Below are 23,992 nucleotides of genomic sequence, written 5' to 3' on the forward strand. Positions count from 1 at the left end.
TCCTGTATCCATGTTGGAGCACTAGTCTGACTTCTTGGACTTATAGATGTTTAAAATAAAACAGGTCAGCTGGTCATGCTCAAAGGATAGCTGTCAATAGGTCATATTCTACCTGGGAGTCAGTAACAAGTGGAATTGTTGCCATCATGGAAACGTGGTGGGATGACTCGTACAACTGGAGCGCAGCTATGGTGGGGTATAAACTCTTCAGGCGGGTTCTATAAACAACTGGGGATAGTCTCTAGATCGATGCCTCTTATTCTCGTGGGAGACTTCAATCTTCCAGATATCTGCTGGAAGTACAATACAGCAGAAAGGAAGCAGTCCAGGAGGTTCCTGGAGTGCGTGGAAGACAACTTCCTCACACAACTGGTGAGCGAACTGACAAGGGAAGGTGCCCTCCTGAACCTGCTCTTCATCAACAGAGAAGGCCTTGTGGGGGATGTGGTGGTAGGTGGACGCCTGGGACAAAGTGATCACAAGACGATAGGGTTTTCAGTTCTAGGTGAGGAGAAGAGGGTGGTTAGCAGGACAGTAGCACTAAACTTCCAGAGGGCAGACTTTGGACTGTTCAGAAGGCTGGTTGGCAAAGTCCCTTGGGAGACAGTCCTTAAGGGCAAGGGAGCCCACGAGGGCTGGGTGCTCTTCAAAAAGTAAATCCTACCAGCTCAGGAGAAAGCCATCCCCATGTTCCGGATAAAGAGCCAGCAGGGGAAAAAACCAGCTTGGTTGAATAGGGAGATCTTGAGAGATATAAAAAAGAAGAGAAATGTCTATGAGCTTTGGAAGAAGGGACAGGCGTCTTGGGTGGACTACAGGAGGGAAGTGAGATCGTGCAGGGAAAAAATCAGGAGGGCTAAGGCCCAACTAGAAATCAGATTGGCTAAGTCTGTGAAAGATAATAAAAAAATTTTCTATAAACATATTAGCAATAAAAGAAGGACTAGGGAAAATATACAGTCCCTATTGGATGCAGAAGGAACAACAGTGACAGGGGGTGAGGACAAGGCTGAGGTACTCAATGCCTTCTTTGCCTCAGTCTTTAATTGTAAAGAAAGTTGTTCTCTATGTGTACACACACAGGAGTTAGAGGAGCAGAATGAGGCTCCCATGATCCAAGAGGAGGTGGTTAGAGACTTGTTTGCCCAGCTAGACACCCACAAGTCCATGGGGCCAGATGGGATCCACCCAAGGGTATTAAAGGAGCTGGCGGATGTACTTGCCAAACCCCTTTCCATCATCTTCTAGCAGTCCTGGCTGCCTGGGGAAGTTCCACTGGACTGGAGGCTGGCTGATGTTGTGCCCATCTACAAGAAGGGTCGCAGGGAGGATCCAGGGAACTCCAGGCCTGTCAGTCTGACCTCAGTGCCAGGGAAAGTCATGGAACAGGTGATCTTGAGTGCTATCATGAAGCACATGCAAGAGAACCAGCTGATCAGGCCCAGTCAACAGGGGTTCACAAGAGGCAGGTCTCGCCAAACAAATCTGATCGCCTTCTATGACCAAGTGACTCGCCTACTGGATGAGGGAAAGGCTGTGGATGTGGTCTTCCTGGACTTCAGTAAAGCCTATGACACAGTTTCTCACAGCATTCTGCTTGGGAAACTGTCAGCCTCTGGCCTGGACAGGCGCACACTCTCCTGGGTGGAAAACTGGTTGGATGGTCGGGCCCAGAGAGTGGTGGGAAATGGCATTAACTCCACCTGGAGGCCAGTGACAAGTGGGGTTCCCCAGGGCCCAGTGCTGGGTCCAGCCCTGTTCAATGTCTTTATCAATGACCTGGATGAAGGCATTGAGTGCACCCTTGGCAAGTTTGCAGATGATACTAAGCTGGGTGGAAGCGTGGATCTGCTGGAGGGCAGGCAGGCTCTGCAAAGGTATCTGAACAGGTTGGACCACTGGGCAGAGTCCAATGGCATGAGGTTTAACAAAGCCAAATGCCAGGTTCTGCACTTGGGGCACAACAACCCTGTGCAGTGCTACAGACTAGAAGTCTGGCTGGAAAGCTGCCTGGAGGAGAAAGACCTGGGGATGTTGGTTGACAGCAGACTGAACATGAGCCAGCAGTGTGCCCAGGTGGCCAAGAAGGCCAATGGCATCTTGGCTTGTATCAGAAACTACGTGACCAGCAGGTCCAGGGAGGTTATTGTCTCTCTGTACTCGACACAGGTGAGATCTCTCCTTGAATCCTGTGTTGAGTTCTGGGCCCCTCACCACAAGAAGAATGTTGAGGCTCTGGAGTGTGTCCAGAGAAGAGCAACGAAGCTGGTGAAGGTGCTTAACAAACCAAGCAAATAGCAAAGTGATGTAACAATGTACCAAAGGAAAGGACCCCCTCCCTCAAATCAACATAGCTCATTTATAGGAGTCCAAATATAATTCAGTTAAAATGTTTTTTCAAAAGTAAACCAAAAAAGGTTTACTTTGCACTGTAAGAGTTTTTGAAAGAAAATGATAAAATGAGACCTTGGAGATGTCTGTAAGCCTTTAAGCCTCTCTCTCTCAGGTCACTTATGTTGAGAGCTCTTGCTAAAAGAGAAAAACCCCATACCACTAAAATAACCCAAACCCTCAACAGGTGTGCCAATATGATAAGCCATTACCACCTCCCCCGCTTGTGTTGAGTAAGTATGGCAGGAAGGCAATGAACATTTATTTAAGTGTATTCCTGGATTCTGGTACCATCAGGCACCACAAGAAACTGTGAAATTAGACACAAATGTGTACTTGGCAGAGGGGCATGGTTTAGTGATTGATAGGAATGGTTGGACTCGATGATCCAGTGGGTCTTTTCCAACCTGGTTATTCTATGATTCTATGAAATGTGCACAGCACGTGGCAGTTAATAGCTGAGCATAAATCCCCTTCCTCTTTTCTTTGATAACCACAATAGAGAAGACTTTGTTGTAGCTGGTCTGATCTGATTGAGAACACATGCAAATATGCTGTTTATACACACTAACCACAGGAAGCAAGTCTGCACACATGTTCAAGAGTCCCATGCAAACAGAAGTAACATTCTAGAAGAGATCAGTCACAGGAGTGCAACAATAATTCTGTATTTTACTAAATTAGATATTCCATCTCCTAAGTCTTCAGCTGCTTCACAGTGTTTTACTAGCAAAACCCAGGACATTATACACCAATTACACATTTACTAACCTGATTGCCGTCTATGATAAAGTGACCCGCCTACTGGATGAGGGAAAGACTGTGGATGTGGTCTTCTTGGACTTCAGTAAAGCCTTTGACACAGTTTCTCACAGCATTCTGCTTAGGAAACTGTCAGCCTCTGGCCTGGACAGGCGCACACTCTCCTGGGTGGAAAACTGGTTGGATGGTCAGGCCCAGAGAGTGGTGTTAAATGGAGTTAACTCCAGCTGGAGGCCAGTTACAAGCGGTGTCCCCCAGGGCTCAGTGCTGGGTCCAGCCCTGTTCAATGTCTTTTATCAATGACCTGGATGAAGGCATTGAGTGCACCCTTAGCAAGTTTGCAGACGACAATAAGCTGGGTGGAAGCGTGTATCTGCTGGAGGGTAGGGAGGCTCCAAAGGGATCCGAACAGGCTGGACCCCTGGGCTGAGTCCAATGCCATGAGGTTTAACAAGGCCAAATGCCGGGTCCTGCACTTGGGGCACAACAACCCTATGCAGTGCTACAGACTAGGAGAAGTCTGGCTGGAAAGCTGCCTGGAGGAGAGGGACCTGGGGGTGTTGGTTGACAGCGACTGAACATGAGCCAGCAGTGTGCCCAGGTGGCCAAGAAGGCCAATGGCATCTTGGCTTGTATCAGAAACGGCGTGACCAGCAGGTCCAGGGAGGTTATTCTGCCCCTGTACTTAGAATCATAGAATCACCAGGTTGGAAGAGACCCACCGGATCATCGAGTCCAACCATTCCTATCAAACACTAAACCATGCCCCTTAGCACCTCGTCCACCCGTGCCTTAAACACCTCCGGGGAAGGTGAATCAACCACCTCCCTGGGCAGCCTGTTCCAGTGCCCAATGACCCTTTCTGTGAAAATTTTTTTCCTAATGTACAGCCTAAACTCGCACCTCGAATACTGTGTTCAGTTCTGGGCCCCTCACCACAAGAAGGATGTTGAGGCTCTGGAGCGTATCCAGAGAAGAGCAACAAGGCTGCTGAGGGGGCTGGAGAACAAGTCTTATGAGGAGCGGCTGAGGGCCCTGGGGTTGTTTAGCCTGGAGAAGAGGAGCCTGAGGGGAGACCTTATTGCTCTCTACAACTCCCTGAAAGGAGGTTGTGGAGAGGAGGGTGCTGGCCTCTTCTCCCAAGTGACAGGGGACAGGACAAGAGGGATTGGCCTCAAGCTCCACCAGGGGAGGTTCAAGCTGAACACCAGAAAAATTTTTTCACAGAAAGTGTCATTGAGTCACCATCCCTGGAGGTATTTGAAAGACAGGTGGATGAGGTGCTGAGGGGCATGGTTTAGTGGTTGATAGGAATGGTTGGACTTGATGATCCTGTGGATCTTTTCCAACCTAGTGTTTCTGTGATTCTGTAAGATTTCTCCATTTACAGAATGAAGAATACTTTTCCATTGGCTAGCTTAGAACAAGTATCTTCTTTCCACACTTCAAATAAAGTGAATACTGAGTGTAGTAGCGTTTGTTATGGTTAAATCTGTACACCTAGAGTTGGATTTTTTCCTGATATATTAGAGACTTTAGGTATTATAAGACATGTAGAGCACATGCTTTTTAAAATAACCACATGATTTCATTTGCTAAAAAATTTAAGTTTGCTGTAAATGATTTAACTTTTTCGATGTTATTGTGAAGAGTCCATTCTTTAGGGCCTGGGGGTGAGGAGAATTTTTAATTTTTTGTAGCTGATATAATTATATTTTTATTTAGCATTCTTAATGAATGACAAGTATGGACAGACTAAAGTTTTGAATACTATTTGTGTAGCTAAAAGACAAGGACATCTGAAACATGTAAAAAATAGATGTAACTTTTTTGTAGGTTTGTAGAACCTTCAAAGAAGGGCCAGCACCATAAAGAACGTAACATTGTCTGAAAATATAACTGATACTCAAGCATAGCAGCATACAAAAATATTAGAAATGACAAAGAGCAAACAAAGCTCAGACTGGCATCAAGTAATAACATTATTGTTAGTTGTATCACTTGTACTATTATAACCAAGGTATTGACACTAAATTTAGGAGAAAACATTTTGATGCCAAAACTACACAATTAAAAATATTATTTGAAATAAAAATATTATTTGAAAGGCAGTCAAATGAAAGTTGCCTCCCATTTCACAGCACTATTTGTTCTGTATAGTGTGGAACATTCTGGAGACCTGATAGAAAAAGAAATAGCATATTTTTTTTCAGCCTGTCAGAAAATACAGAAGGCTAAGAAGCAGCACCTTAGTAAGACCATATTCTAGCAGTGAATGACCAACAACAACCATTTTTTGAAGCACAAAAATTGAAAGTTCTACTTCTCTGAAAAAACGTTAAAAATTTTATTTTGTTCACTTAGTCATGGGAATAAAATCATATCCTCTTGCAAGCTATTTTAATTGTATGCAAACTCTCTTGTAAACAAAGAACATAAGTGATTAAAGTCAATGTTTATATACAAAAGGAGTGCATACTTAGCAAGTATAATGGTCAAAGAGAAGAAACTTTGCACAAGACTTGGCACCTTTTCAGCTTCTTTTCGGAGGTGGAACACAAAGTACAGTATCTCAAAACCTCAAGTCTAATCTGAAATCAACTGAACATAAATGAAACCCGGATAAAAGAACTGTGAAGGAGAACAGAAAAGCTTCAACATTCAATTCACCAATTGGAAGTGTTAATATTGTTAACTGAATAACACAGTATTGCAACTTTATATTGATAAAATAAGCAGTAAACCTGTCGTACTGAAATTTGGATTTCCTATCATCTGTAAAAACCCAAGGTTGCTCACATACTGAGTAATGAACACACATTTTAGAGGTACACTTAAAAGACTCCAATAAAGGGGAAGCATAGCATCTGTTTAAATAGCAAGTAAAAAAAGTCTTTTTATACCATTAAGTATATTGGGGAGGAAATAGATATCTGTCGTTGCAGCAGCCTCTGCATTCAGTGTGTGACTCCAAACACAAGGAAAGAAACCAGTATACAGTACTAGTACTGTTTAAATAACATGAGATTATACATTGCAGCATAATTAATACTACATACATACATTTTTATTACATGCTGGTATACAAGGTCTGACACACACAAAAAAAATGAGACCAACCCTATAGCTCGGGAACCAAGAGTGGGAGGGGAGAGACAAAGAACTGGTTCTAGAAGGTGTTCTAACCTGTCACAGTGAGACAAGGCTCAACTCAATCACTTCAATCGGTACAAACAGATGAGTGTTCAAGTAGAAACGTTTTCTTACCCTTGGTTGGAAAATGTTGGTGTGCAAGAGTGGACATCAAGTTTATTGAGAAACTGAAGAATTCTGTGATGGAAATTTTTCAGTTATTGACTGAAGCTTATGGTGAAGAGATCCCAAAGATCAAGTTGGTGCTCAAAGGAACCCATTTGTTTATCAGTAGAAGATGTGAAAGCAAAAACAACGGAGCTCCTCAACAACCTTTCAGAAAATGATCTGTGGAATTGCTTTGGGTGTTGGCAGCATCATATGCTGTGTGGGTCAACTCAAGGAACTATTTTGAAGGTGACAGTAGTTGATTTTCTTAATTTGTTGAATAAAAAGAATTACAGGCACAGTCTTGGGTTTTTTTTATGTTGGACCTCATATATGTTCTTAAACAAATGTACACACCCAGTCACAAGTGCACTTCACATACTTTCAACCCTTCCCCCATTCATGTCCACTGACAGTATCTGAAGGCAGATTGCTATGTTGTTTGGAGCTACTACTTTTTATAAAAGCACATGCTAAAAGATCATGTCCAGTGTAATCTCGCAGCAACGCTCGGAATGATCACACAAAACCCAGGAAAAGTTAGTACACACACAAAATTAAGCTAAAAAACATCGTTGGAATTCCAATCACACAGTTTGTATAGCAATCCCACAATTGTGAAGACTAATTATAAGCTTTATAATTGATTAAGTCGCATAGTGCAAAGAAATGTCCATTGACCCTTTTTTTTAAAGGTAATGCTGGAAGCCATGTGGGTAAGTTCAACGGATAGTTCATATATACATGTGACCAGGACAACCCAAACCAGATTTGTGCTCTTATATTAGTCATTCTGAATCACGATGCACTTCTGAAGCATCAGCTCTGCAAATCGGGCAGGTACGATTTGCCTGTAAAACCAGAAATAAAAGAAATTTTAATGCACAGACAAATACAGTCATTAAGGTAACAGTGTCTGCAACTCAGAAACAAAGTGAAATTACCACTTATAGTATTCAAGAGAACCCAAAAGGAACAAGAGAAAAAAAAGATAAATCCAGCTTGCACCCATTTTCTGCTACTTTAGAATATGCAAAAAAGACAAAAAGTTTTGTAAACTCAAAAAAACCCAAACACAACGGGCAGAGAAACCCACCATCACTAGAGAAGTGACAGAGGTCATAGAATCACGAAATCATTTAAGTTGGAAAAGACCTTTAAGACCATCAAGTCCAACTGTAAACCTAACACTGCCAAGTCTGCCACTAAACTATGTCCCTAAGCACCACATCTACCCATCTTTGAAATACCTCCAGGGATGGTGACTCAATCACTTCCCTGGGCAGCCTCTTCCAATGCTTGAAAAGCCTTTTGGTGAAGTAATTTTTTTCTAATATACAATCTAAACCTCCCCATGCGCAACTTGAGGCCATTTCCTTTCGTCCTATCACTTGTTACTTGGGAGAAGAGACTGACATCTGCCTCACTACGACCTCCTTTCAGGTAGTTGAAAAGAGCAATAGGGTCTTCCCTGAACCTCCTTTTCTCCAGGCTAAACCATCACAGTTCCCTCAGCTACTCCTCATAACACTTGTTCTCCAGCCCCTTCACCAGCTTCATTGGTTGACAGCCGACTGAACATGAGCCAGCAGTGTGCCCAGGTGGCCAAGAAGGCCAATGGCGTCTTGGCTTGTATCAGAAACGGTGTGACCAGCAGGTCCAGGGAGGTTATTCACCCTCTATACTCGGCACTGGTGAGACCGCTCCTCGAATCCTGTGTTCATTTCTGGGCCCCTCACCACAAGAAGGATGTTGAGGCTCTGGAACGAGTCCAGAGAAGAGCAACAAAGCCTGTGAAGGGGCTGGAGAACAAGTCTTACGAGGAGCGGCTGAGAGAGCTGGGGTTGTTTAGCCTGGAGAAGAGGAGGCTGAGGGGAGACCTCATTGCTCTCTACAACTCCCTGAAAGGAGGTTGTGTAGAGGAGGGTGCTGGCCTCTTCTCCCAAGTGACAGGGGACAGGACAAGAGGGAATGGCCTCAAGCTCTGCCAGGGGAGGTTTAGGCTGGACGTTAGGAAAAAATTCTTCACAGAAAGGGTCATTGGGCACTAGAACAGTCTGCCCAGGTTGGTGGTTGAGTCACCTTCCCTGGAGGTGTTTAAGGCACGGGTAGACGAGGTGCTAAGGGACATGGTTTAGTGTTTGATAGGAATGGTTGGTCTCGATGATCCAATGGGTCTCTTCCAGCCTGGTTAGTCTATGATTCTATGATTCTATGACTGTCCTTCTCTGTACACGCTCCAGCCCCTAAACGTCTTTCTTGTAGTGAGGGGCCCAAAACTGAACATAGGATTCAAGGTGTGGCCTCATAAGCACTGAGTACAGGTGGAAAATAGTGTCCTATATTAGTCTTACTAGCTCTTTGTCATGAATTAAAGCTTTTTAAGCTCTTACTACCCCATTATCCCAACAGAAGTCTATCGTGGCCAAAGCTTGAAAGATGAGTAGGAGCAGGACAGGGGGAAGAGAAGGTGTTTTAGTAACAGACACAACACACTCTGACTAAAAAACTCTAAAGCTGTACATGCATAAAATTTTTAACTTTAGCCTTGCAATGGAAAACTTGTTGAGAATACGCTGATTCACAAAATAATTCATGTTAGAATGATCCTCAGGAGGTCTCTAGGCCATCTTCCTGCATGGTCAGCTGTAAGGTCAGACCAGGCTCCTCAGAGCTTTCTCCCATTAGGTCCTGAAAATATCCAGGACAAAGGCTGCAAATCATCTCTGAACCCCTGTTCGACTATTTGTTCTTATGTATTTCATGAAATTAATTCCCCTTTGCATCTTCACATAACTGCTGTAAACATGAACTAGGTGCCCATAATGCATCATAGGTTGCAATGTGTATCCTCTCCTAACTTGGTATTCCTTCAGACAAGTTAACTTTCTGTAATGTAAGAGCTGCACAATGAACTGAGATTACCATAAGGAACATTACTTTGATTTTTTTCTATCTGAAGTGAACCGTATTTAGAAGAAAAGGATCGTGGAATGATAGAATAGTTTGGGTTGCAAGGGACCTTAAAGTTCATCCAGTTCCAACCCCCCTGCCATGGGCAGGGACACCTCCCACTAGATCAAGTTCCTCAAAGCCCCATCCAACCTAGTCTTTAACACCATCAGGTATGGAGCATCCATGACTTCTCTGGGTAACCTGGGCCAGTGCCTCACCACCCTCACAGGAAAACATATCCTCCTAAAATCTAATCTCAATCTCCTCCCTTTCAGCTTAAAACCATTACCCCTTGTCCTATCCCTGTACTCCCTGATCAAGAGCCCCTCCCCAGCTTTCCTGGAGCCCCCTTTAAGTATTGGAAGGCTGCTCTAAGGTCTCCCCAGAACCTTCTCTTCTCCAGGCTGAACAACCCCAACTATCTCAGCCTGTCCTCATATGGGAGGTGCTCCAGCCCTTGAATCATTTCCATGGCCTCCTCTGGACTCACTCTAACAGAGTCCTTCCTGTGCTGAGGACTCCAGAACTGGACACAGGGCTCCAGTTGAGGCCTCATGAGAGCAGAGTAGAGGGACAGAATCACCTCCATCACCCTGCTGCTCACACTTCTGATGCAGCCCAGGATACGGTTGCCTTTCTGGGTTGCAAGCACACATTGCTGGTTCATGTTGAGCTTCTCATCCACCAGCACCCCTAAGTCCTTCTCTTCAGCGCTACTCTCAATCCATTCTCCACCCAGCCTGTAGTTGTGCTTGGGATTGCCCTGACCTGGGTGCAGGACCTTGCACTTGGCCTTGTTGAACTTCCTGAGGTTCACACAGGCTCATCTCTCAAGCCTGTCCAGGTCCCTCTGGGTGGCATCCCTTCCCTCCAGCGTGTTGATCATGCCACACAGTATGTTTTAGCTGGCAAAATTGCTGAGGATGCCATCAATCCCACTGTCCATGTCTCCAACAATGATGTTAAACAAGACCAGTCCCAATACTGGCCCCCTTGTCACCAGTCTACCCTTGGACGTTGAGCCGTTGACCACAAATCTTTGAGTGCGACCACCCAGCCAACTCCTTATCCATCAAGTGGTCCATCCATCAAATCCACGTCTCTCCAATTTAGAGACCAGAATGTTGTGCAGGACAGTGTCGAATGCTTTGCACAAGTCCAGGTAGATGATGTCAGTTACTCTTTCCTTACCAACCAACACTGTAGCCCCATCACAGAACGCCACCAAATTTGTTCAGGCAAGATTTGCCCTTAGTGAAGCCATGTTGGCTGACCCAAATCACCTCCTTGTTTTCCATGAGCCTCAGCAGAGTTTCCAGAGGATCTTCTCCATGATCTTGCTGGGCACAGAGGTGAGACTGACCAACCTGGAGTTCCCGGGGTCTTATTTTTTTTCCCATTTTAAAAACGGGTGTTTCCCTTTTTCCAGTCAGAGGGGACTTCACCAGACTGCCATGTCTTCTCAAATACGATGGATAGGGGATTAGAAACGTCATCCACCATTTACCTCAGGACCCATAGATGCATTTCATCAGGTCCCATGGACTTGTGCACCTTCAGGTTTGTTAGATGGTCTCGCACCTGATCTTAGAATAATAGAATCATAGAATAGTTTGGGTTGCAAGGGACCTTAAAGTTCATCTAGTTCCAATTCCCCTGCCATGGGCAAGGACACCTCCCACTAGAACAGGCTGCCCAAGGTCCCATCCAACCTGGCCTTGAAAACCTCCAGGGATGGGACATCCACAACTCCCCTGGGCAACCTGTTCCAGTGCCTCAGCACTCTCATAGTGAAGAAATTGCTCCTTACGTCTAGTCTAAATCTGCCCTTCTCCAGCTTATACTCATTGCCTTTGTGAACAGTCCCTCCCCAGCTTTCTGGAAAGTTGCTATAAGGTCTCCTTGGAGCTTCCTCTTCTCCAGGCTGAACAAGCCCAACTCTCTCAGCCTGTCCTCATAGGGAAGGTGCTCCAGTCCTCGCATCATCTTTGTAGCCCTCCTCTGGACCCGTTCCAACACTTCCATATCCTTCTTACATTGAGGATTCCAGAACTGGACACAGTACTCCAGGTGAGGTCTCACAAGAGAGGAATAGAGGGGCAGAATCCCCTCCCTTGACCTGCTGGCCACGCTTCTTTTGATGCAGCCCAGGATGCGGTTGGCCTTCTGGGCGGTGAGCACACATTGCCAGCTCATGTCGAGCTTCTGACTGACCAGCACCCCAAAGTATTCTCTGCAGGGCAGCTCTCAATCACGTCATCCCCCATCGTGTACTGATATTGGGGATTGCCCCGACCCAGGTGTAGGACCTTGTACTTGTCCTTGTTGAACCTCATGAGGTTCTCAGAGGCCCCCTTCTCCAACCTGTCCAGGTCCCTCTGGATGACATCCCGTCCTTCCGATGTGGCAACTGCACCACTCAGCTTGGTGTCATCTGCAGACTTGCTTGACTGAGACTCAATCTTGCTGTCTGTATTATTGATGAAGATATTAAACAGCACCTGTCCCAGTACGGACCCCTGAGGGACACCACTTGTCACGGATCTCCATCTGAACTTTGAGCCATTGACCACTACTCTCTGAATACGACCCTCCAACCAGTTTCTTAGGCACTGAATGGTCCACCCATCGAATCCATATCTCTTCAGTTTAGAGAGAAGGATGTTGTGGGGGACCGTGTCAAAGGCTTTACAGAAGTCTAGGTAGATCATGTCCATCAGTTTACCCGTGTCCAGTGCTGTGGTTACCCCATCAAAGAAAGCTACTAAGTCGGTCAGACAGGATTTGCCCCTGGTGAGGCCATGCTGGCTGCCATTAATCACCTCCATGTCCTCCATGTGCTTTAGCATAGCTTCTAGGAGGATCTGTTCCATGATCTCCACAGGCACAGAGGTGAGGCTGACAGGTCGGTCGTTCTCAGGGTCATCTTGTATGCCCTTTTTAAAAATGGGAAATATGTTAACCTTCTTCCAGTCACCAGGGACTTCTCCTGATTGTCATGACTTTTCAGATATCATGGAGAGTGGCTTGGGAACCACATCTGCCAATTCCCTGAGGACTCTGGGATGCATCTCATCAGGTCCCATAAACTTATATATGTTCAGGTTCCTCAGGTGGTCGCAAACCTGATCCCCCTCTACTATGGGAGGTGGTTTACCCCCCGGTCCCCATGTTGCTGTCCCATGACCCAGGAAGGGTGAGGAGAGCGGTTATCAGTGAAGACTGAGGCAAGAAAGTTTTTGAGTACCTCAGCCTTCTCCTCGTCTGTTGATACGAGGTCACCATTCCCAACCATGAGTGGGGGTACGTTCTCTTTGACCTTCCTCTTTTGATTGACATACCGGTAGAAGCGCTTCTTGTTAGTCTTTACTTCCCTTGCCAGGGGAATCAGCTCCAGCTGCGCTTTGGCCTTCCTGACTTCTTCCCTACACAACTGGGCAGCGTCCCTATACATGCCCCAGGTTACCCGTTCCTGCCTGCACTGCCTGTGTAGTTCCCTTTTCTTCCTTAGTTTAACCAGCAGGTCTCAACTCAACCACACTGGTCTCCTCCCTTTCCTGCCTGATTTTCTACATCCGGAGACTAAGTGCTCTTACGCTTTACAGAAAGCATCCTTAAATATTTGCCAACTCTGTTATGCTCCCTTGTCCCAGAGGACCATGTCCCAGGGGTCCTACTGAGTAACTCCTGGAAGAGCTGGAAGTCTGCTTTCCTGAAATTTAGGGTCCTGATTATACTCCTCACCTGTCCCATATCCCTCTGGATCTTGAACTCCACCAGTGCATGATTACTGCAGCCCAGGCTGCTTCCAATCCTGATGTCACTGTTGAGTTTACTTGTATTGGTGACCATAACGTCCAGTATTGCATCTCCTTGGGTGTGGGTCTCTATCAGCTGGACTAAGAAGTTATCCTCAATGCACTCCAGGAGTCTCCTGGATTGCCTACAGCTCTCCGTGCTACTTTTCCAGCCTATGTCTGGGTGGTTGAAGTCCCTGCATAGGATGAGAGCTTGCGAGCGTGAAGGCTCCTGTAGCCGGAGGAAGAAGACTTCATTGGTTGGCTCTCCTTGATCGGGTGGCCTGTAGTAGACACCAACCACAAGGTTCCCATTGGTTCTTTTGTCTTTAATTTTGACCCACAAGCTTTCAGCCTGTTAATCTTCTGTTAATCACTAAAAAAGGATATTTCTACAGTGTAAGGAGACAACAAGAAAAAGATAAAGGTAGCTTGTGGCCTTTTTTGTTACCTCAGAGCCTAAATATTAAAAATTAGAATCAAGAGATGAAATGCAGTAGAAAACTAAAGAAAAAAATAAAACTTCAAACTAGGACATTAGAAATTGCATCCAACACAGATATTATTTACCTTAAGCCATTTATCAACACACTTGGCATGAAACTTGTGGTTACAGGGTAAGACTCTAAGTAGCTGTCTTGCCTCAAAGTCACACATACACACTACACACCTAAAAAAAAGATAGTAAATATCTATAAATATTCCCATTTAATAACAAGAATTTATATTCTATAGACAAGTTATAAGGTGTGTCTGCAAAAGGGGTTTTGGTTTTTTCTTTTGAACCACTGCAGACCAGTGTAAGATGAGAATTGCTTTTGTTTTGTTCACCATGATTTCAAATACCAAAGCAGACAAGGGCTCAAACTCATACCCATGGGAGTTCACTGGCCCAAGCAGTAAATTGATTGTATTAACATAATTCAAAATACTGGAGTTCATGCCTGCTGGTATAAACAGGTAGTGCAAAACCTATAGTATATTTCTTTCAGTTTTAATTTCAATTTTAGCTATATTAAAATAAAACTCAGAAAACTTGCTTTGAGTATTTCTCAGAGCCATAACTGATTAAAGATCACACACATTTTTATTATGAAAAATTTAATCTTAAATTACATCTATATTCTGTTGCATGTTTTATAAACTCATTTTTTCCCTAGGGTCATCATAAACTTAGGTTCTCTGGTACTTTTTTCTTTCTTATTCCCTACTACATTAAAAATAACACTGATGATTACTCTTAGTGGTAGATCAGAGAAAAATACTCTTCTGATCAATTTCAAACATTTGACAGCACTGTATATCACTTTCAGTGTCTCCCACCTATAGCTCATTTCTCTAAGTGAATCTTGCAAACAGAATTAGTCTTAAAAATAAGAACATATAACTTTAAACCTCAAAGACTGTCAAAAGCTCTTCCAGGAGCACTTGAAATTTGAGTAACTGGAAAATTTTTCAATATAGGCTGAAATCCAAGTTGATGATGGTCATTTAATATCTAGTACGACAAACAAAAATTTGGAAAACTTTTTAAAAATACTAAATAACTACATTTGAACGTCTAATTGAAGTGAGGCTATGCAGCAATTTAAAGCCAAGATGAATGGTATCTGATTTGAAAAAAGGTTTAAGAAAATTTATCTTTTTCATTTGAGTGCTTTTAGAGCACTTGTGTTACAGTGTTTGCCTAGCTGAGGCTGCAGCCTGAAGGAATGGAAATGCAGTCATGTAAAGCATGTAAATTTGAAACAGATGTACTTACGATGTCTGTTCTGACTGATGATTGCTTGGATTGAACTTGTAAGATGGAAGCTGTTCAATGTCTGCCTTTGTCAGTCCTCGAGGTTTCGCTTCTCCTAGACGTTCTGCCAAATTCAGCAGTGCCTACAAAACAGGGAATTTGGACTTTTTAAAATTCATTGCTCAAACAAGCTCCAGTTCTACCAGAAGTGATGTCTTTTGCCATGTCACTATCCCACCAGGTAGCACAACCCATATCTCCATCAAAACATGTTTAGTTTTGCTTCTTTCTCTCTACAACTGCAGGTGCTATGGAAAGATGTCTTTCAAAGTCTGATCATTGATGAATCCTTCAGAACTGCATAAGAGAGTATTTTGGGGATTTCCAAATATCCATGACCTAACTGTTAATCACTCCTGCAGCTGTATTCACAGCTTGATATATATTTTGCTTTGGAAGTGAACCCCCTTCCCCCATCCCCCACACAGTAGTGTGAGTAACCAAAAGAAAATGTTGACGAACTTACTTTCTAGGAATATGCAATGAGCCTAGCTCTATGTATCCAAGAGTATAAAGGGACAACTTTTGACTCCCATTCCACTTCTTGGGCTAGCTGAATTGAGACATGGAGATTTTATGCTGAACCTTTGGAAACAAAGGCATGATATCAAACTGAAGAGACACACTTTCTGATTAAAATTTGTACTCATTCATACAGGTAGAACACTGTACCTAAGTGATCTTCATGTAAATAATTTCTGCTCCCTCATGAGAGCCTTCAGAAAAGCATCAATATCAACTTGGCAGAGAACTGAAGCACAGAAGTTAAGAGATTTGATGAAATATGCAGAAACTTATTAGTCAAACAGCCCAAAACCTGGAGCCCAACGTCAGCTACAATATGTTTCTTTTAAGTAGCACAAGAAGCATTGTAGGAGAGCTTATCATTACACTGTAAATGCTATGCAACTGCATAAATACACAGCTCTGAGCAGAAGCAAGGAGAAATAAATACATGACGGGGGTTAGGCGGCAGCTGAGGTTTTCTGAACAGTATCTGATGGGAATCCAACAGCCTGAGAAGCAGCAAGGACAAGAGTTGGGATCAGCCCTCAGATATCTAAGACACCACTGACATTTTATTTCAAAATATGAGACTTGCTGCACTCTTCTTATTGTCAAGAGAAAATATACATTAAGAGATTCTTGCCAACATCACATTTACCTGAATTCATCCTATAATGTAAACACTATAAAGTTGGCAAGGCACATAAAAAACACTAAGTTATCGCATATTCAATAGAATAGGATATTTATGCTTGATATTTACAAATCAAGTAAAATGCAAAAAGAAGAGTCACATCTAGAATGGAAAGTTGAAGAATTTAACCATCGCTAAATTGAAAGGATAGATTCTGGAGAAAGGCAATAGAAACAAAATAAGAATGTTTCTGACATCCAGTGTTAGAAACTAGTATGAAAAAAATGTTTCTAGATTCTGTCTTCATAAACATTGCAATTATTTAATCCTGGTTTTGTCTTTGAAAAGCAAAACAATTTAAGCTCATGTATTGAGTTAACCTCTTCTCATGAATTTGTACTTCAAACACCAACCTCATAGTTTTCCACCTCTCCATCTTCCACGTCCAACTCAAAGCTGAAAGCTGGTCCAACTGCAGGTGGCACTGGAAGCACTGATCTGACAGAAGAACAAAAAACAGTAAGACTCAACATCTTCCTGTAGGAAAGCATGCAAGCATATGACAGAAGTAGAGTTGTTATTGATCCTTCTCAAATCAACAAGAACCAGTAAAAAGATTAAATTTGAAATTAAAAATTAAAATACAAACTAAAAGAGTTAATGGAAAGCCAATTGTGCCACTTCTTAATACTCGCTGTATCACATTTTTAAATTTCATGTATATTGCTATGACAACTCATTCTTACATTAAGGCTTAGTGTTATTGCAGAAATTATTGTCTTGATAGCCTGCATCAATTATACTGGTGCTATTTTAGAATCTCAGAATCGCCAGGTTGGAAAAGACCTTTGAGATCATCAAGTCCAACCGTACCCATCCACTACTAAATCATGTCCCCAAGCACTTCATCTACCTGTTTTTTAAATATTTCCAGGGATGGGGACTCAACCACCTCCCTGGGTAGTCTCTGCCAGTGCTTGATAACCCTTTTGGTGAAGAAATTTTTCCTAATATGTAGTTCAAACCTCCTCTGGTGCAACTTGAAGCCATTCCCTCTCATCCTATAACTTGTTACTTGGGAGAAGAGGCCAGCACTCATCAATCTACAAACTCCTTTCAGGCAGTTATAGACAGTGATAAGGTCTCCCCTCAGCCTCCTCCTCTGTAGTCTAAATAAACCCAGTTCCCTCAGCCACTCCTCATAAGACTTTTGTTCCAGACCCTTCACACCTTCATTGCTCTTCTCTGGGGACGCTCCAGGACCTCAATGCCCTTCTTGTAGTGAGGGGCCCAAAAGTGAACACAGGATTCGAGGTGCGGCCTCACCAATGATGAGTATAGGGGCACAATCACTTCCCTGGTCCTGCTGGCCATGCTGTTTCTGATACAAGCCAAGAGGCCATTTCCCTTCTTGGCCACCTGGGCCACTGCTGGCTCATATTCAGCTGCTGACAATCAACACCCCCAGGTCTTTCTCTGCCAGGCAGCTTTCCAACCACTCTTCCCCAAGCCTGTAGCGCTGCACGGGATTGTTGTGTCCCAAGTGCAGGACTCCGCACTTGGCCTTGGTGAACCTCATCCCGTTGACCCTCAGCCCACTGATCAAGACTGTCCAGATCTCTCTGTAGAGCCTCCCTACTCTCCAGCAGATTGAGACTTCCTCCCAGCTTAGTGTCATCTGCAAACTTACTGAGGGTTCATTCAATCCCCTCATCCAGGTCATTAATAAAGATATTGAACATGACTGGACCCAGCACTGAGCCCTGGGGGACAAATTTTGATGCAAGTCAAACTGCGGAGTCAAAAACTATAGATATTGTAGCAAAACCACAAATGAAAAAGTTTATCTCGCTGCCAATAACGCCTTTAAAACACAGCCTCATTTTCTAAGTTTTTTGTATTCATTTAAAAAACAGAACCTACAATGAACAATAAATTCCATGTCACACATCTAAACTATAGCAGATGGAATCTACTTTAAATGGTTATTGATAATCCCTTAAAGTTACTTCTCCAATCCATTCTCTTCCAGAAATGGTTAATCACGTGCAGAGCTGTAACAGATTATCAGTTCAGAAGAAAGAACCCCCCCTCACCAAAAAAACACACCCATGCTCAGAAGGCTCCCCTCATTATGTTTCAGTCAATAATTAAGAGTAAATTTATTTGCCTGGGTTTGGTGTTATTTTGTAAGGACTGTTAGATCTTTATCCTACATAAGTAGACTTTAGGATGTCACCGTGGGTATAACTCATAACTATTATCCAAGAATCAAGTGTAACCCTTCTTCATTGAGCATCATTAAAGAGATTTCAAAAGAAAGAAGAGATACAGCAGATACCAAAACAACATTCTCATCAAATTCTTCACTTGTATTTGTTTTCTCCTTGCTCAGGTATGTATGCAGTTCAAATAGACTGGAAACTTTAAATATAACTACAAGTTTTCTTCTTCCTTGGGATTGTCTGAACTGTCTTTACCCTGCAGTAAAGCCCAAACAACAACAAAAAACAAAACAAAACAAAAAAACACTGAGGGCATCAACTAGTTTACGGAGTGATTTAGAAGTCTATGACTACGATGTGCTTTGGACTTACAGCACATATGGCAATAGGCTGGAATGGTACGAGTGTGGTGGCATTGGTTGCTGTGATCTGTATCTACTGCGCCCTGTGAGTCTTCGAGGCATAAAAGGTGGGTAAGGCTGAAAAAAGGAAGAAAAACTTTAATATTTTCTTGTCTTATTTAAGAATGAAAATAAATGAAAAGTGAATGTTGAAATATGTTTTAAATAAGGCATTATCCAAAAACAACTAGCCCTGTCCAAGCCAAAAAATACCACCCTTTCCAAACAATTGTTATGATCAACAAATCTCATCAGTAATATATAAATATACTATGCTGAAAGATAGTATACTAGCCTTGCAGGCTAGCTAATAAGCATTTTGAAAGGCTTAGCCTATATATGGTCTAGTTTGCACAGGCAGGACTTGAACTGGTGAACATGCTGCAAACCAAAAGCACTGCCAGGTTGATCCACGGGTTTAAATAAAGAGCAAGATTTAAAATTAATAAATAAAGAAGTCACATTCAGAGTTGGGCTCAATTCCATACACTTTTGGGAGGAGGGGCTGTAGCCTTTCAACTGCATACGGGTATAGTGCCTAAAGAGACATTCAGGTTTACAGCTTCAACACATTCTTTCCATAGACTGTTTTCCTGTCTTGATCTGCATGCAAAGCTCTTTAGTTTACTTACATAGTCCTCAGTATGACTGTTTATATTGTCTTGCTCTGTCTACTAAAATGGGAGCAGGTAAAGAATTGTAACTTAGACATAAATTGTAGTTTTCTAAAAGTACTCAATAGCGAAAGAAATATTAGCAGATTTTTAGAACCAAAATTCACACGCTACTACTGAAATGATATTCAGAGACCTTGAGACATTTACTTTTATGGAAAACGATTGCTCAAAGATTTTGTTAGCATGCATTCATTCTTCCAAGTTTGAACCTCCAGACCATATGAAGTAAGTCTAACTGTAAAAGCAACCACCCTGACTTTCCACAGCTGCAGCCAGTAATGAAATTCAGTGGCAAAATTGCCATTTTTCAATAAAATGGTTGTAGCTTAAAGTAAGATCAAGAACTTGAACTCAGCATGCATGAGGATGTAGTACAAACATCAATACTTACAACTCCAAATGAAACCTCTTGATGTAAAGGATCATGGGTTAAGAACTGGATAGGAGCTGAGGAAGTCAATGTTGGTGGATGAGTTGATGGAGAGTAGGTAAAACTTCCTATAGGAAGATGTTCTCCGAGCAGTTCTACTTCATTCTCTATCCTTTGAAGTGGCTAAAAGAAATACAGGGTTTGTTGTATTAATAGAAAACATTTTTTTTTAAATTTTTTTTAATACCAAACCACACAGCTCCAATTATATGTTCTGAGGAGTTGTGGAAATTTTATGGAGTTGTACGGAGTATCTGTGGCAAGGTTTTGAGGAGGAGGGGCCTGCAAGGGTGGCCTATGTAGGAAGAGGTAAGGGCCTGCTTTGTGCCAGACACAGCTGGTTCCAGCTGGCTCGGCAATGGACCCACTGCTGGCCACAGCTGAGCCAATCAGCAGTGTTGGTGGTGTCTCTGTGATAACATATTTAAGAAAGGGAAAAAAAAAAGCTGGGCAGCAAGAGGAGGAGGGAACAAAAAGAGTGAGAAACAGCAGAGAGAACACCAAGGTCAGAGGAAGGAGGAGGAGGAGCTCCATGGCACCAGAGTACATATTCCCTGCAGCCCATGGAGGACCCACTCTGGAACAGCTTGATATTTCCCAAAGGAACTGTGGCCCATTGAGAACCCATGCCAGAGCTGATTTTCCTCATAGGACCACAGCCCACGGAGAACCCATGCTGGAGCAGAAGAAAGGTGTGAAAAGGAAGGTACAGCAGAGAATGACTGCTATATACTGACCATAACCCTTCCACTCCTCCCCCCTCTAGTGCCACTTGGGCAGGAAGAGAAATCTGGAGGAGAAGAACTACAAGCAGTGGATGAGGACTGTGTCAGGGATTTGATTACTTGAGAGAACTTGACCCAATCAAGTCCGTGGGACCAGATGAACTACATCCAAGGGTTCTGAGGGAACTGGCTGATGTCCTTGCAAGGCTGCTCTCTGTCATCTTTAAAAGGTTGTAGAGATCAGGGGGAGATCCCTGACAACTGGAGAAAGACAAGCATTGCATTCGTCAAGAAAAAAAAAGACCAAAAGGACAATGTGGGAAACAACAGGCCAGTCAACCTTACTTTGGTCCCTGAGAAAATCATGAAGCGAGTCCTCTTGGAACGTATTTCTGGGCACATCGAAGAAGGAACAGCCAACATGTCTATACCAAGGGAAAATCATACCAGATCAACCAGCTTGTCTAGTATGATAAAGTGACTGGATTTGTGGATGAGGGGAGAGCAGTGGATGTCATTTACCTCAACTTTAGCAAGGCTTTTGACACTATCATCTCCCACAGTATTCTTATAACCAAGTTTGGATGTTACAGTCTGGGTGGATGGACAACCAGATGGATAAAAAAAAATGTTTGGATGATCAGGCTTAGATCATAATGGTTAATGGGTCATACTCTACCGAGATGCTGGTAACAAGTGGTATGCCACAGGGACCTATCCTATTTAACAACATTATCAATCACCTGGAAGAGACAGTCTTCGTCCTTGGAAGTTTTCAAGTCCCAACTGGAAAAAGCCTTGAGCACCCTCACCTGACCTTATAGCTGATCGTGTTTTCAACAGAAGGTTAAACTAGAGACCTCCTGAGGCATCTTTCAACCTGAATTATTCTCTGATCCTGTGATCCTATGATCCCTTTCATCAGACTGTATATATGAGGCAGCAACTGACTTCCTTAATAGAGACATGTTCTCAAACTGAAGAAAATAGTTATATTTCACTACCATAAAGACTAATTGAAGGCACACTGATGTATGAAGAATTAAGAAATTTCTTACAAAAACAACTCAGCATTTCCCTGTGAAGCAAAAATTTTCATTATGAACACCATGATTTTTACTTGTATATAACCAACTGCCATTTTATAGGCTAGATGCATTATCTTGAAGTTATACTTTTGCTATTAGGAAAGATCAATTAAAATCTCAGCTCATTTTGGTCTAACTTTTGAGGAAAACCTTAACTCTACTATTTCACTAATTGACCCTTCTTTTCCCAGTACTGAATCCCACATGTTTCAAAACAGTCAGATATGAAAGTCATCTTGTGGAATAAAAGGAAAAGGAAAATTGTTTACCCATTCTGCTGAACAAACTTTAAATTGCCAGCATTTTTAAAGCAATAATTCTTCCAGTAAGACTTGACAGCAAAAAATCAAGCTATCAAACAGAGCTAAAAGTTAACAAGGGAGCCTATTCCTGAGGCTTAATTAGCAATCTAAGTTAAGAAAGAAGCCCCGACATTTTCTTATGGAAGACATCCTGATTACCGGAGAAAACTGTGCAGAACTGTTCCCCCATGACTATAATGAAATTAATGCAATAGTGCCAATATCTGACATTTAGCACAGCAGTATTTCATAGAATCATAGAACCATAGAATCGTTTGGTTGGAAAAGACCTTTGAGATCATCGAGTTCAACCATGCCTGTCTACTACTACCCCACGTCCCTGAGCACCACATCTACCTGTCTTTTAAATACCTCCAGGGATGGGGACTCATCCACCTCCCTGGGCAGTGGTTCCAGTGCCTGAGAACCCTTTTGGTGAGGAATTTTTTCCTAATATCTAATCTGAACCTCCCCTGGTGCAACTTGAGGCCATCTGTTACTGCTCAAAACAGTCTGAGCAGTATTTGTTAGTAATAAATTCTATTTCTGTATTAATGAAATATTGGTAGAGCCCCAAAGAAACAGGCACAAAGGTGCCTGGCAGGAGACTAGTAACTGGAAATTACAAAACGTGATTTTTTCCTTCTTTTCCAAAAAAGCATCTTCTCTCATGTTTGCATAAGCCCTATTATGAAGGCATTAACTTTTCAGAAAAGTTTGTTTAAGTGAAAAGAGTCAATGATTTCCATAAGCAGGGGAGAAAAGAGGTTCCACTAGTCTGCAAAAGGTTTAAGTAATACTTTTCGCACTACTATTTAAGGGGGATACAGTGGTCACTTTAAATAAACTGTGAATTAATGTGGTAGAAACATGCAATAGGAATAATGCTTTGTGCTTTCTGATCTCTCTACAAAGTCTGTTCTCTGATACCACTGCTGCACTGCGCTTAGATCTTTATACTCCCTTTTACTTTCTGGAAGAACATCACCTACAGAAACAGTACATCAAGCAAACTTATGTCAGACTGACAGCAGTACAGGCCTCCAGGGAAACAGTGGGCAACAGCTGAGGAAATCTTAAGAGAATCAAAATGAATTTCAAAACAATACTTTTTTTTTTTAAATTTTTTTTTTCTTCAGACTAAGTCTTGCTCAGGTAGCACTACTATAAAAACCCTATTGCTTACTCTAAGTCAGATGCATTTGCTCTCTCAATCAGAAAGTTATTAGAAAGACAAGAGCATTATTTGCTGATAAACCCCCAAATGTTTTGGGAGAGGAGATAAGAAGCATTACTTACTGAACGTGACTGCTGTGCTTGGAAGGGAACAAATTGCCCTGGAGGTGGCAGGTGAGACGGGTGATGTGGAGGGAGGTGAGGAGGATGCAAAAGGAATGAGTCGTTAGAAACCAGCGGTGGGAATGCTGCATATGGTACTGGTAGATGTTGGACTGAGCACGCCCGAAGCATCTGAAAGAAAAATGAACATTTTTTACATCTAGAGTGAAAGGAGAATATTAAAAGGAAGCAGTCCACTTACCCTTAGCTTACAAACACAACCCACAAAATAATTCATTCAGAAACTCAATGAACAGTGATTCTAGTACAGAACAAGGTCTAAAAGTGTGAGGCTGCCAGCTACACTTACAAGGTACAAAGGGCGTTTTATTTCAGATGAAGTCAATAGGAGTCAGGAGTGTTCATTCCGAATTATGAGACACGTATTCCCAAGGGGAGGGAGCAGGTGTACTTACCGTAATAGCTTCTATCCTTCCCATATATTACATTTACAGACACATGCCAAGAAAACAAGCACTAGTCAGAGCTGAGGGACACCTAAATGTCAGATTGTGCCCTGAACAACTTTGCTGCCTGAAGTTGGGCCCCTTCTCTTCCTTCTCCTCTTGCTGGTACCTGTTGTCCCTTTTTCCTCTGTCCTGGGACTTTGAGGTGATCTACTGAAAGAAAATGGCATCCATCTGCTGCAACTGCAAGAC

General features: G+C 42.8%; 1 protein-coding gene and 1 long non-coding RNA gene across 4 annotated transcripts in view; one reads left to right on the forward strand and one right to left on the reverse strand.

Annotated features, from left to right (window-relative positions):
• The first annotated feature begins 292 nt into the window (after window positions 1-292).
• LOC138732952 (uncharacterized) overlaps window positions 293-23,992 on the forward strand; it is a 212,084-nt gene continuing 188,384 nt past the window's right edge. Inside the window, exons 1-2 of the long non-coding RNA XR_011339347.1 lie at window positions 293-372; window positions 579-891. This is a non-coding gene — a long non-coding RNA (uncharacterized lncRNA). The remainder of the gene's footprint in view (window positions 373-578; window positions 892-23,992) is intronic.
• Window positions 5,351-23,992, reverse strand: part of LOC138732941 (E3 ubiquitin-protein ligase RNF38-like) — a 151,076-nt gene continuing 132,434 nt past the window's right edge. For all 3 annotated transcript variants that reach the window (XM_069879739.1, XM_069879740.1, XM_069879742.1), the window contains 7 exons: window positions 23,295-23,465; window positions 19,842-20,003; window positions 18,745-18,851; window positions 16,561-16,645; window positions 14,968-15,089; window positions 13,776-13,875; window positions 5,351-7,304 (listed from right to left, as the gene is read on the reverse strand). In XM_069879739.1, the coding sequence (XP_069735840.1) occupies window positions 7,242-7,304; window positions 13,776-13,875; window positions 14,968-15,089; window positions 16,561-16,645; window positions 18,745-18,851; window positions 19,842-20,003; window positions 23,295-23,465 (810 nt within the window). In that variant the 3' untranslated portion in view covers window positions 5,351-7,241. The remainder of the gene's footprint in view (window positions 7,305-13,775; window positions 13,876-14,967; window positions 15,090-16,560; window positions 16,646-18,744; window positions 18,852-19,841; window positions 20,004-23,294; window positions 23,466-23,992) is intronic.

Source organism: Phaenicophaeus curvirostris, chromosome W, assembly GCF_032191515.1.
Source record: "Phaenicophaeus curvirostris isolate KB17595 chromosome W, BPBGC_Pcur_1.0, whole genome shotgun sequence".
NCBI lineage: Eukaryota > Metazoa > Chordata > Aves > Cuculiformes > Cuculidae > Phaenicophaeus > Phaenicophaeus curvirostris.